Below are 15205 nucleotides of genomic sequence, written 5' to 3'. Positions count from 1 at the left end.
AACCAGTCAAAGTGGGCCTCGGACATATCATAAGCCCAAGCGTTCCTCCGATGTTGTGCGGAAAGTGAGATCCTTGGTGCGATGTGAAAACCCTGCAACGCAAAGAGTGATTGCACAGGCAGTGCAATGTTTCCCTGCAACTGTAAATCGCATCATAGCCCAAGATTTACAACTTGTGCAGAAGCACAAGGCTCAAGTTCATAAGTTGCGTGCCTCACATGTCCAGGAGAGGAAGACCAACAGTCGGAAGCACTACGAACGTCATCTGGCAGGGGACCGCTGGAAGTATGTGGTGTCCCTGGATGAAGCATGGGTGTATCTGTCGGGATGTGGTAAAAAAAGGGCCATCTACTATCGTCCACGTGATGCAAGAGGTCGATCTGAGTGGGTACGTGAATGTGCTGAAAGTTTTCCACGCGGGTTCATGGTTGTTGGTGGTTACTGCCATAATGGCAAAACTCCACCGCGCAGAGTGGTAAAAAAGGCTAAAATAAATGCAGCCTATTACCAGACGAATATTTTGGAGCCACTTTACAGACATGAAATTACTTCTCTCTATGGCAGCGACACATCTCGTGTTGTCATCCACCAGGACAAGGCCTCCAGTCATACGGCAAATTCCACGCATGCATACATGGATCGGATGGCACGTGAAACGGGCATTCATGCAATCCCCTTTACGGACATCCCTGTGAAATCCCCCGATGCCTCTTCCATGGATTTTTGTGGGTTTCCGTTGTTGAAACGAGCCTTGGGAAGCAGACGGCTCCTTACAATTGAGGGTCTTTGGAAAGCTTGTCAGGAGGACTATGATCTTTTGGACCAATGTGTTCTTCGACGCAGTCTCCTCCAATGGAAACTCCGCTGCAGGGCCATTGCTGCAAGACAGGGGTATCACGTGGAGCACCACCGCTCGTGGCGTCATGGTTTTTCTTAAGGTCAGGTGGGTTCTAACTTTGTTACCATGGACATGAAACGACCTTCTGTACTGGGGTGAGAACTTTACATATCTGATGAAAATCAGCTGAAATAGATAAAATTTATAAGGCATATTTTGACATATTTTCCCAATATCGCGTTTTTACAACATATTCAATTTTCTCATAAGACATATTACTGTATAATTGTCTTGCATATAATCGGTTATTTTATAATTTATTCTTCGCACCTTTAGCGCAACGGATAGTTAATATTATCGATGGCAGGATAAGGAAATTAGGAACAAAGAAATTAAAAGCAGATGCCATCTTTTCTTACCAACTAGTACGGAACAATAATACCCCAATTATGCTTCAGTTTCGACAAAGGTGTAAATCTGACAATAGTAAATTAAATTTGGGATAATTGCAGTGAACCTCATAATATTTTCAGTATTTGGACAGGAAATGTTTTTCTGTCTGACATTTCAGTATCCCACATACTCCTAGATTGGTACACAAATTGGAAAGCTTTTTTGTAGAAATTAATAGAGTTGTTTTGTTCCTTTGCAGAAAGCAACCAGTCAGGTTCGGACGAGGAGCAGACAATCGGCCCTGTGCAGAAGCAGCAGGTGCACCTGACCACAAAGGATTATGGGAAGGCCCTGCTGCCTGGGGAGGGAGCTGCGATGGCTGCATACGTTGCTGAGGGGAAGAGAATCCCCCGTCGAGGCGAGATTGGCCTCACGTCGGATGAGATTGAGTCCTTTGAATCCGTTGGCTACGTGATGAGTGGCAGCAGGTATGGATGAGACAGATTAATCATCACCCTATCAGTAAAAGTCAGTTTTCTGATTTTGGTCTGTAATTTGTCAGTTTATTTTTAAATTGGTCATTAAGTGAGCTTTTTTTGTTTTCATGACAGCTATTTATGACTTTTTTTGTTTCCGTAACATCATTTTGAGAGAGAGAGCCCAATGCAGCTATCTTTGCCGTTCCGCAGATACCAATTTTCGTTTAGTCTCCCTCTCTCTTAGCATCACATGTTCTATCCTGCTTGCCAACCTTCGCCATTGTTGCCATATTGTCATTCCATTCCTGGACACTCACGCAAACATCATTGAAAACAATTGAATAGCGCTCCAGCTCGCGGTTCACACCGTTCGGCAGGGACGGTAATGTGGCAATATAGCATGGTGTAGTGGTTGCTTCTTTTATGCAGTGCATGTTCATTGGCTAGCTAGTGACTAGTGTTACCAAATGTAAATATGAAGCACTATTTCTGTTACGGGAGAAAGGCAAAATGACTGAGTTTAGTTGGATTGTAAAGTGTAAACACCATATTTTTATTTTAAGTATTTGACTGGTTTGACATTGTGTGCGTGTATTGCGTGTGTGTTTGGTTAGTGAACGTTAAATTCCATAATGCCTAGAGTATTATTGTTCATATTTCATCACTTTAGAATTGCTCGAAAGAAATAAATTATGTGGATGCATGAGCATTTCATCCCTCGGCTCCGGCACCGGCACGTGGTCTTGTAGGAATTGTATGATGGAAGCTGTTGTTTTTGCTGCTTAATGCGATGCATGTTTAGCAGTTTTAGTCCATATATATGTACATAACCATTATGGAAAACTGTGCGTTTACTCACTAAATATATAAAAAAATAAAAATGTTAAAAAACTTACGTGAGTGAGTATAAAAGTTTTGCAGACGACGTTTCACGAAGCTACGCTTCGCTTCTTCAGGTCACTTATCAGTATTTAAAAATACTTCGTCAGGAACATAAGAAATCCAGGATTAGGTTAAAAGGGGTGATAGGATGTGGAATTAAAAATACCTGATGTTAAAAATGCCATGTAGGCTAAGATCGCCTTCAGAGATGGGTTATGGATAAGGGAATTGATGTTGTGACAGCCTGGGAGTTCGTTCGGTGGTTTCATTTAGTATCAGGATATAATTATTTCTGTTTCAATGGAAAAATTTATAGGCAGAATCAGGGACTGGCCATGGGCAACCCAGTTTCGGGAATAGTTTCCAGCATATTCCTCCATTACATTGAGAAAGATTCACTGAGTGAGGTTAACAATGATATCAAATATTTTTGTAGATATGTTGATGACATCTTGATTATCGGGAAAAAAGAAAAATTAGATTGTATTTTCGAAATTATGGGAGGACAGGACGATAGAATAAAATTCACATGTGAGGTAGAAAATGAAGGAGTAATCAACTACTTGGACTTGAGGATTGAACGGGTTAATGGCAATGTTCGAACCGGGGTTTACCACAAAAAGTTAGCAGGGGACAGATTTATCCACCAAGATTCTGAACACTCAAACAGAATTAAGAACAATCTATATATGAACTTCTACATTCGGGCCGGGAGACTTTGTAATTGTAGGGAGGAGAGAGAGAAAGAAGAAAATTGGATTATGAAGGTAGGGTTAGGAAACGGTTATAAAGTAGAGGAAATGAGGAGAATAAAGAGGGGGGCACTCAAAGTCTTGAATAATGAAGGTGGAAAGAAGGGGATAAGTAAGAATAACGAGGTAGGGGAAATAGAATACAAATACGTCGGCATCCCGTATGTAAAAGGGGTATCCGAAAAGTTTGACAAAATTCTAAAAAGCTTCAGGATAAAAGGGGGAATGAGAGCTCCCCGAAATATCGAGAATTTTTTTACTGAATATAAAAAGGATGGAAAAGGGCGAAAAGATGTCAGAGACGAGAAGGGCGTATATAAGATTACCTGTTCCTGTAATAAAGCGTATATTGGACAAACTGGAAGAAGCATGGGAACCCGTTGGGACGAGCATGACAAGGATATTAGGGAACTATCTACGAAAACCGGGCTTTCTGAACATATTTTAGAATTTAACCATAAGGTTGATAAAAGAGAAGTTGTAAAAAGGGTGCATAAACAACCTGATTTGAACGTTCACGAGGCCGCAAGTATTTGTGTTGATAGAGGGAAAAAATTAAACAGGGACGACGGTAACCTGAACGAACCCTGGATTCACATGTTTAAGCGATGGGGAAATAATAGGAGTGAATCTGTTACATTCCATGTCACGTCGGAAGTGACCCGCGCTGCTTCTGAGTCTGTGGAGTTTTCATTAGAAGGAATGTAGCACATGTATGCTACTACAGCCACTCCTTCAATATGGTAGTACGGGCACTAATCTTTTAGATTTATTTCTTAGCCCACATGGCATTTTTAACATCAGGTATTTTTAATTCCATATCCTATCACCCCTTTTAACCTAATCCTGGATTTCTTATGTTCCTGACGAAGTATTTTTAAATACTGATAAGTGACCTGAAGAAGCGAAGCGTAGCTTCGTGAAACGTCGCCTGCAAAACTTTTATACTCACTCACGTAAGTTTTTTAACATTTTTATTTTTTTTATATGTACATATAAAGCCACTTGTTAGCACATATTAATCCCAGCCCTGGTTATAATGCATGACGTTTAAAACTCAACGTTAGATAGAGCTGAGTTCTCTAATTTCCTTGTTATACGAACAGCTGTGCCTCAGCGCACTGTAGCGATTTTCCTATCGAGCATATTGGCAACACTGGTTCTCCCGATCTACTGCGTTGATCGCAGCAGAAATATCTGGGTTTGACTCTACAGTCTGTCTCCAAATTGAAAACTAAATTTATGACGATGGTGGCTGAGAGAAATAACATTATTTTTGCTCAGAAACAATGCAGAACACACAACAGCACAATAGAAAAAGGCACTATTGGTACCGAGCTGTCGACCTCTTAGAATCATCTGTGGCTGTAGTTTGTCATTGTAAGAAGTTTATAACATTATGAGAGTGAGCATAACACAACTCATGCTAGAAGGAATAGAGTGAGTTTAAAAATGCATGCAGAAGCATTTCATTGATAACTTTTTTAAAAAAAGAAAAGGCAATTAAAAATAAGTTTTACCTTATGTAATTATATTTTGTTCTCATAATTACTATTTTTAATAAGTGCCTCTTCAATGGCACTAAACTCTAGGTCCAGTCCCAATTAGCTTTTTTTTTTTTTTTTTTTTTTGCATAAAGTGGACTCAAAAACTATTTTTAAGAGGGAATACTTATTACACTAAACACTTTTGTGCAATAATAAAGACATGTTTTAACCTTCATAAGAAATTAAGTTTTTTTTTTTTTAAATAATTGTGTTTAGCTATGTTTTTTTTAATGAAATCCCAGTTTGATTTTCAAATAATTTGTTGCAAGGCCTGCAATTAAATTTGATCAGTAATTATTCCGTATTTGTTTAGGTCAATCAGACATTTTGACCCTTCGACAAGTTTCAACCCCTGATATAAGCATAGAAAAACATATAATTTAATCACTCTGATAAACTAGCATGTAATTTACTGCAAAACTCAATTCTGTCCATACTGGTTCAGATTCCTCTCTAATTTGTAGGCCCAGTCCCGATTACCCTGCCTCAGCATTAAGTGGACTTAGAACAACACTTAACTCTCTGCCATACTACGTACGGCACATCTATCAACATGTTGGCTCCATTAAGATTGAATATATGATGCACGAAAATGTAAAATTTGAGATTTCGTTGTAATTCATACAACCTATTCGTAAAGTAGGCTTAAATGTCTAAATACACAATTTATTTTCCAAAACAAATTGCCGACACCTGGTTATGCACATTAAATAAGGAGGTTAAGTCGGATCAGTAGAATGTTAGATGTTGGTGTCATGTTCTCAGCTTATTATTATTTCTTCAATTTTTGGCATTGATTGTCAATGCTTAATACATAACGTTATATTAGCTAAGGGCAAGTGGCCTGGCCCCCGTGGTGGAAAGATTAGCACATTGTGCTACGATGACAGGGGTCTGGCCAAGGCATGGATGTTTGTGTGTCCATTCATCACATCATCACTCATCCCCATCTTCACAAATTAGCCAAAAGTGGCACAAAAGAGGCCCTCCCTGATGGTTCAGTAATAATGTCTTTTCTTTGTAATCAAGGGGTCCCAGGTATAATACCCAGTTGAGGCACATAGTTCGGATTCCACTTTAAACTGTAAGTCCGGTCCCGATTAGCCTATCTGTGCATAAAGTCGACTTAAAACAAATACAACTCAAACTAAAGGGCAAGTACCATATATCACTACATAATCGTCACAGATTCGTCACATAATCGTTTTCTGCAAAAAAAGGAGGGTGCTTACCAAACTGTCTTTAGTGCAAGATTAGGATGCATGAATTGAATTAAAATTGAATAGTTCAAATTGGGACATTATTTCTTTGTGACAGTTTTGGGAACATTTATCCCATCTGAAAAAAAGTTAACACATTAGTTATGATTAGGGCTCGGAAGTTGAAGACCTATAAATTGCCAAAAAAAGACCTAAAAATATCAAAAAAAGGACCTAAAAACGGAAAAAGGGACGTATAAATGTGATCCAAATTAATTAATAACCAGTTTTAATTACATATTTAATGAATATGCACAGCAGCTTCTTATCTGACTTGAGATCTTTGCAGGCGCGTGCTGTCTGGTCGTATACATCGTGCTGAAAGCTTCAAAACAAGAGAAAGTTGCCACTTACAGCGCGACCTTCCAGACAAGTTACGGTTGAAGGACCTTGTACCGTACCTGCTTCAGTCGTCCAAAAATGTTTTTCTCTTGTTTCAGGGATGGTTCAAATATATTTATTTATTTCATTTTTTCATTTCTTTACTACAGAAAGGATGTTTAAGAAGTGATGAACTGTAAACTCTTTAAGGAGATCTCATCACATCATGACATGATGATTCTTCAAAATGCTCTCACAGAACTTGTTACGTGGTGTCGTCAGTGGAATTTAGAACTAAACCCTCAGAAATGCTCTTTCCTTACTTATTCCCTAAAAAAGAACAAAGTGGTGTCTACTTATTCTATTGAAAACAATCCAATCCAAAACGTTTCCACCCAAAAGGACCTAGGTATTATCATGGATGAAAAACTCACTTTTAATTATCATATTATAGCTACCACCAAAAAAGCCATGCAGCTTCTCGGTCTTCTATACAGATTAGCGAAATTCAAAACCCATCATCTCTTGCTTTATTCTTTAAATCTTTCATCTCGCCCATCCTCGAATACTGTTCGCCAATTTGGGCGATGGCCTCAAAAACCAATCTCACCAGAATAGATTCTGTTCTCAGTTTCTTTCTTGCAATTGTTCGCCATAGAATACCTTCCTTTCGACATGTGTCCAAATCAGACACCATGGCTGCTCTGAATATTCACACTCCATCCTTTCGTCGTGATCTAGCTGACATGAAATTTTTATATGAGATAATAAATGGCAAAATCAGAACAGATCTCCTAATCAGTAAATTCACACTTAGGGTACCCCAAAAGCAAACGCGCAACCTGCAACTCTTCCACAACCCAACCACTAGGCTATCCCTTCTACAACGCTCCTTGTTTTACAGGCTCCCAGAAATCTACAACAAACTTCCCCTGAATGTAGATATTTTCCTTCCAGAACATAATTTTTGTATATTACTGACCAAGAACATATAAATCTATCCCACCTTGTTATTGTTTTGATCTTTTGTTATTTTTTGTTTCTACTTTATGTTGTTTCAGTGTAAAATGGCCAAATAAGACTGTATCTGAAACTCTGAGTAAATAAATAAATGAATTGAGAATAGGCAGTAAAAACGTAGTCGAAAGAAGGTGAAGTTGCAAAAAAAAAAGCCGTTAACCTAAAAAAGGCTAAAAAAGGACCAATAAGCCAAAAAAATGCTGAAAAAGGCAAAAAAGGACAAATAAAACCCGCCTTTTTCTGGCCTACAATGACCTAAAATGAACATATATTATGTTGGACCTCGTCTTCGGACACTAGGGAAAAAAATGATTTTTCCTCAACTTCCGAGCCCTAGTCATTATTGAATTCTGCATTATATAGTAGTAATATTAAACTGAAGAAAATTTACTATGCAGTTTTGAGAAGTACAGAGTAACAAAATTTAATATTCTGCATCTGAAATTCTGCTCCACTATTATTGGTTTCGTTATCTGATGTGCCAATGCAATGATTATGAGATGAAAGGTTATAAACTAATTTTTGGACTGAAAAATAGGGTGCGACGATTTTGCAGTGACATTTTGTTAACTTCCTTCTCGTCTCTCTCTCTTCTTCCTCTTCTTTTCTTTCCTTCCCCTCTTCATTAAGGAGAGGAAAGAAGGAAGAGAAGCCTTTTCTTTCTTCTTTTTTCTCTTCTCTTTCTCCCTTTTTCTTTAGAGAAAAGGAGAGAAAAAGAAGAAGAAGAGGGAGAGAGAAAAAGATAGAGAGAGAGAGAGAGAAAAAGATATATAACAGTTGGGCTGAAAAGTTCGAAGGCTAACATAGTAAAAAATATTTTTTTGACAAAATTCGATTTTATTATTCAATATAGTTGCCTTCGAGGGCGATACAACGATTATAGCGGTCATACAATTTTTCGATGCCATTTTTATAGTACGATTTCTGTTTAGCCTCAAAATAGGCCTCAGTTTCGGCGATTACCTCTTCATCAGTGCTAAATTTCTTTCCAGCGAGCATTCTTTTAAGGTCTGCAAACAGGAAAAAGTCACTGGGGGCCAGATCTGGAGAATATGGTGGATGGGGAAGCAATTCGTAGTCTAATTCATATAATTTTGCCATCGTTTTCATTGATTTGTGACACGGTGCATTGTCGATTGTGAGCACCCATTTTGCACACAGCTTTCGCATGTTCAAATATTCATGCACAATATGTACAACACATTCCTTTGATATTTTTAAAGTCTCAGCTATCTCGATCAACTTCACTTTACGATCATTTAAAATTATTTTGTGGACTTTTTTGATGTTTTTGTCGGTAACAGCCTCTTTGGGGCGTCCACTGCGTGCATCGTCTTCGATGCTCATTTCGCCTCGTTTAAATTTAGCAAACCACTTCTCAACGGTTGATTTTCCTGGTGCAGAGTCCGAATAATGTTTATCAAGCCAAGCCTTGGCTTCAACAGTAAAAGAAAAAAAGGAGAGAGAGAGAGAGAGAGAGAGACAGAGAGAGAGAGAGAGAGAGAGAGAGAGAGAGAGAGAGAGAGAGAGAGAGAGAGAGAGAGAGAGAGAGAGAGAGAGAGAGAGAGAGAGAGAGAGAGAGAGAGAGAGAGAGAGAGAGAGAGAGAGAGAGAGAGAGAGAGAGAGAGAGAGAGAGAGAGCTTCCTTCTTTCTTTCTCTCTCTCTTTTCTCTCTTTTCTTCCTTCTCTCTCTTTCTCTTCTTTCTTACTCTAGAGAGAGAGAAAGAGGGGGGAAGAAAAGAAGAAGGAAGATCCTCTCTTTCTTTCTTTTTTCTCTGCTTTCCCTCTCTGTCTCTCTCCTCTCTTTTCCTTTCTCTCTCTTCTTTCTTCTTCTTTTCTCTTTCTCTCTCTTCCCTTGAGCAAGACAAGAAGAAAGGAAGGGAAAAGGCTTCTTCTTCTTCTTCTCTCTCTCTCTCTCTCTCACACACACACACACAACACACAACACACACACACACACTCTCACTCACTCACTCACTTACTCACTCACTCACTCACTCTCTCTCTCTCTCTCTCTCTCTCTCTCTCTCTCTCTCTCTCTCTCTCTCTCTCTCTCTCTCTCTCTCTCACTCACTCTCAGAGTGAGAGAAAAAAAAGAGCCACAATTTTGCCAATAGGAAGAACATTATTTCATTCCACTGCATGGTTACATGGTGCATTTTTGTAAATAAACAATATTGCTTACTTCCAGGCACCGTCGTATGGAGGCTGTGAGAATCAGGAAGGAGAACCAGATCTATTCTGCGGACGAAAAGCGTGCTCTGGCCATGTTCAGCAAGGAGGAACGACAGAAGAGGGAGAACAAGATTCTTACCCAGTTCAGAGACATGGTCAACAGCAAGCTACAGAGTGAAAGCGGCAATTAGCAATGAGTGGTTGCGTGTACATTATGTGTATATTGAGAATGGAGCTGTGATTTGTGCTGAGTGCATTTTGAAGTTGTGTGTGTGTATTTGTGAAAGACAATCTTGTATGGTGGAAAATGTTGTACAAAGGCAAATAAATTGAGCTGTAATTTTCACCTGTCACAGAGGTTTTTACCAGAACATGACAATATGTACGAGGGTGGGCTGAAAAGTTTTACCTGTTGATTAATATCTCTGATTATAGTGAACAGAATTTAATCAAATAAAAGACAATGTGTACATTGACATCTTGGCTTCAGTTCTGCAATATCACTTCCACGCACTTCCTCCAACGGCGCACCAGTCCTTCCATGGTGTCACGGTAGAAATCCTTGCGTTTGCGGTGACACCACGATCGCACATCACGCTGGACGTCCTCATCTGATGAGTACTGGTTTACCTTAAGGTGTTCCTTCAGTTTAGGAAAGATGTAGAAGTCACAGGGTGCAAGGTCAGGGTGGGTGTGGGAGGACAGTGTATCCAAGCTTCAATATTGCGTCGGTGGTCAACTTGCTGGTGTGAGGTCTAGCGTTGTCATGGAGAAGAAGAGAGGCTCTATTGTCAGGTCTGACGCGTCTCAGTCGAACCTTTAGCTTCTTTAGGGTTTCGATGTACCACTCTGAGTTCACGGTGGTACCCTTGGGAAGAAACTCTGTGTAGACAACACCATTCACATAAAAAAACAGTCAGCATGACTTTTCCCGCAGGTACACAGACCTTGAATTTTTTTGGAGTGGGAGAACTTTTGTGACGGTACTCCATGGACTGCCTCTTCATCGCTGGGTCATAATGGTGGACCCACGATTCGTCGCCTATGACGATTTTGCACTCCTTCCGCCGTCAAGAATTCGATTACGGCTCTCTGCTTTAACCGTACGTCCGTACCAGTTGCCATCTTGGTCGCAACTGCTGATCACGTGGGCAGATGACTACAACTCCCGCTATGTGGCGTTGTAGGTAAGGAATGGAGGAACGCTCAGCAAAAGTTCCAGGATCTCTGCATATAAAATAAGAGGGATATTAATCAACAGGCAAAATTTTTCAGCCCTCCCTCGTAGATTTAAATGTAAGAGTTAGTTGCGATGTTTTGTCTTGTGTTGCTGCTGTTTCTGGGGCCAACCTCCATGGCTGAGTGGTTAGCATGATGCCAGGGGTCCCAGGTTCAAATCCAAACTTGCACATGGGTTTTCTGTGCATCACTTCATCATATCATCACTCATCCTAATCATCACGAAGAGCCAAAAGTGCCAGAAATGGGGTGCTAAATTACAAAAATCAAAATTGTGTTGCTGCTTTTGTGACATTTTATAATGTAGGTCAAGTTTCATATTGCTTTTTTTGTTGACTGTCAAAGTAGTGTATTAAATAATGGCAATGGCCCTTTGAAAATAACCATTCAACAAAAATAGCAATGTGTAAGTACGAAACCACTCTGCCTTTTTTCTCACCATACTGTGAATGACACATTACAGTTGAGTTTTTTGCGATGCGTACAAAATATTGTGCTCAAACTGGAAATTCCTACGTGGGGTGATGCTTATGTAAACCAGGACTCAAACTTGTTCCTTTGGCATTCCACAATATTTACTGGCAAATACGAGGGCATATCAATAAGTCTGTTCCACAATTTTTTTTTCACAGCAATTTATTGGTCAAACAAGACGACAATAGGTGTGCAGGAGTAGCAGTTCGTTACTTATTTTTCTACATATCCACCACCGACGGCAATGCATTTTTCCCACCGTGACACCAATTTGGATATGCCAGTGGCATAGAATGTCGTCGGCTGCTGCTGTAACCACTGCCGCACAGCATGTTGAACTTCACGCTCAGACGAGAAGTGCTGGTCATACAATGCCTTCTTCATAGGGCTGAAGAGGTACCGTGCGTCCATTTCGATCTTCAGCCGAGAGATCGGGAGAAGCATGGCGGGCAGCGCTGACGGAGATGCCGACATTTGTGGCCTGTAATGCCCGCTTATTTTTATGGACATATGCAGACATTTATATAAATATTGCAAAACGAGCACTAACGTGTGTTATAAGAGTTGTTCAAACTGATATCCACCAAGTGCCAAGTATGTAGACTTTCTGGGAGAATACCTTGAATAGCCTGAAACTTTCGTGCTTGTAGCTAAAGTCTTTCTGGGTCGGGCCGAGAACTTATCAGAACCCCTCGTAACGTGAACCTTGCAGCTGGCATTCCAATCCTCTCACTGACACAACACACATTCACACTGCAATAACACAAACAAGTAACGGCAAGTAGCCAAGAATAACACTCTTGCGCACAGTACGAAATTAACATGCTCTTGGTTTACATCTGCTCGCCACTATATTCACAGCTCTGTCGCGAAGGAACAAAAAGCTCGAGCTCGGAGATTTCGGATTGCAAGGAAGTTCACGAGCACCATTGGCTTTTAACGGTTTCGTCTACAGTGTAATCTTGATACAGTGTTGGACATTCGAAACCTCCAAACGATCCCCATCGGCACAAAACTCTTTCAAGGATATAAACTTAAGCAGGACGTTACTGGTCAAAACTATGATTAAAATGTTTTATTATCTGTGGCTCTTAACATCGGTTCTAAAGCATATTTTTTTGTGTATATAAGGGCAGAACTTGGATGAATTACAGATGATAAATTATAACACAGGTTAGTGTTCGTTTTGCAATATTTATATAAATGTCTGCATATGTCCATAAAAATAAGCGGGCATTACAGGCCGCAAATGTCGGCATCTCTGCCAGCGCCGCCCGCCATGCTTCTCCCGATCTCTTGTCTGAAGATCGAAATGGACGCACTGTATAATCAGAGGGCACCAGATCTGGACTGTATGGCGGATGTTCCATGATTTCCCAGCCGTACACGTTCGGACTGCTCCTTGTCCGTGACACTGGTGCGACCGGCCGTGAACCGCTGACACCTATCCCCAATGGCTTTGCAGCACAGGACGTCGTCCCCATACACCAGCTTCATCCTCGCGTGAATCTCCATCGGTGTCCGTCAGCCCAGAAGAACCGCACCACGGAACGCTGCTCCTTGACCGTCGACAATGTCAGGCAGGTAGTCATGTTTGCCACTGCTGCCATGTGTGGAAGAGACAAAGGAACATTACAAAATCACTCATTATGACCTCAGGTCGGATGACATTTTCAGTACCCAAAAGTTCACCTTGGTGTGATTATCCAATCCTCTGCAAAAAAATCGTGGAACCGACTTACTGATTTGCCCTCGTATAAACAAATATATGGGTTATTTCCGTAAAAAGTGAAACGAAAATGTCAAATTCTTAGATGTACTTAAACCAATCATGTTGTAAGTGACTGTCTTAGTGGCCTACGACTGACTGTATGATATTAATTAGGGATGGGACATATTAATCGATACTCTATCAGTACCAACTGATATAGGCATATCGATGTATTGGTAAAATTACCGATCCGATAAATATCTCATAATTTAGTGCAATATCAAAATATTTACACAAAAATTTCAGTGAAAAATGCAGGCTCGACCAGAATTTGAAGCTGGGTCTCTGACATATTGTATCATTCCTCTACCAACTGAGCTACCAAACCAGGCTTGTGTTTTATTTTTTGCTTCCGTTTTTATCTTCTGTGTGATTCGTCTCTCATCTCATGTGAGTGAGGATGCTTGGTTGAGCCTTGGGAATAGGTGGAGAGGGTGTTATGCATATTTTCATACTAGGGGAGATGCTTTTAGCAAATTATGCTTGCTGGGTGGGGTGGGGGCATATTAGCTTCCTTGTTCCCTCTACTTTGAGCACTGATTCTAGATGAAATATTTCTTTTTTCCGAATGTTACACTGATCGCAGGCTCAACTGGCAGCTGACCTACTTTTTGCTACGTAGATCTATCTGTCCATCAATTGTCTTTGTTTTTGTCACAATCTCAGTTGTGAAGCAAAAGCTGTAGGGGAAACATCACTTTCCTGTTACAATGTTGCCAAGTATTTGGATGTTTTGTTTACTATTGTACAACTTTTATCCAGTAACGGTGCTGATCAACACTCTCTCTCTCTCTCTCCCCCATTTTACAGTACTTTTGGCAACTTGCTGGGTATCTGATGCTCATTTGTTTCCTCCCAATTCAACTGATCGCTGATTTGCTGTTTCCCAGCTGGAAATGCGACCAGTACAGTGACAATAGTTATTTAGTAGCATACAATGTTGTTGGACTTTATCCATTGTCCAGTGTGTTTTGAGAGAGCACCTCTTCTCTTGTCAGTTGAACAAATTTCTTTTTGGTGTTGGTGGTGATCAAACCTAAGACAGGCCTGCGATTTTAATGCAAATCTGGTGTGCTGACCAACTACTACACGGCACGCCACAACCACCAAAAATACATTTGTTCATGTGAAGATGCCGAGACAAAGTGCTCTCTCAAAATGTAGTATTAGAATAAGTGTAAGTAAAAAGTAGGCCTGAGCCGATAGTGATGCCAACATAAGTTGGTGTCGGTGTTGGAAATTATCGGTTGGAATTTATTTACTGATACCAGTCGATACTTTTCCGGCATTTTGGTATTTCGGGATTCACAAAAAGCCACTTGACACTTTCGCTGAGTCTATCCTGGAAGTTATGCAAATCTTAAACTTTATTTTAATTTTGCACAAAAAAACTGTATTTTATGTTTACATAATAATTAATGTAATTTTTGAACATTCTAAAGCAAATTTCTTGATAAATTGATGCATATAATTGGAGAATATTTACACACCAATATTGATTAATATTTTGAACAAATTTTATATTTCAATTTTCAAGTATCGGCATTGGTTCAATGCACGGCCGTAGGCAGGAAAAAGTTTCGGGAGGGGGGGGTCATTCATAATTGTTCCCATGGGAGTCGCCAGAAATTTGAATAATAGAAATAATAACAATGATTGTACAATAATTATTAAAATTTCATAATAATAAAACAATTTTATTCCGTAATAATACTAATAATAATTATTATTATATCCTTGAGGGGGGCTTACTCAATCCAGCAGATGAGTGAATATCTAGCAAAAGTTTCTTTTTGTTTTTTTACTTTTCATACAGTGTGTACTGAAATGCACAATTATTATACTTCGTCATTAAACTTTAGACACCTTCAAGAAAAAGCTTTAAAAGTTAGATGGAAATTTTAGTCGTAAATTTTTTGTTGTTTAATTTTAAAATTATATTTTTGGAATTTTGAAATGTGTGGAAGCAGTTATTATTTTTAAAAACTTAGCCTGGTGCATCGATTGTAACCTCAATCGCGAACGTAACGCGCTACGAAACTGGAGATCCTAGGTT

General features: G+C 39.7%; 1 protein-coding gene across 2 annotated transcripts in view; it reads left to right on the top strand.

Annotated features, from left to right (window-relative positions):
• The window catches only part of LOC145981831 (uncharacterized), a 40957-nt gene extending 30946 nt beyond the window's left edge, over positions 1 to 10011 (top strand). For both annotated transcript variants that reach the window (XM_083115272.1, XM_083115273.1), the window contains exons 5-6: positions 1491 to 1719; positions 9682 to 10011. In XM_083115272.1, the coding sequence (XP_082971398.1) occupies positions 1491 to 1719; positions 9682 to 9856 (404 nt within the window). In that variant the 3' untranslated portion in view covers positions 9857 to 10011. The remainder of the gene's footprint in view (positions 1 to 1490; positions 1720 to 9681) is intronic.
• Positions 10012 to 15205: the final 5194 nt, after the last annotated feature.

The sequence above is a fragment of the Lepisma saccharinum genome, chromosome 30 (genome assembly GCF_977018435.1).
Source record: "Lepisma saccharinum chromosome 30, izLepSacc3.1, whole genome shotgun sequence".
In the NCBI taxonomy this organism is placed as follows: Eukaryota; Metazoa; Arthropoda; class Insecta; order Zygentoma; family Lepismatidae; genus Lepisma; species Lepisma saccharinum.
The sequence above is the reverse complement of the archived record's forward strand: the minus strand, read 5'-3'. Positions and strand labels throughout refer to the sequence as shown.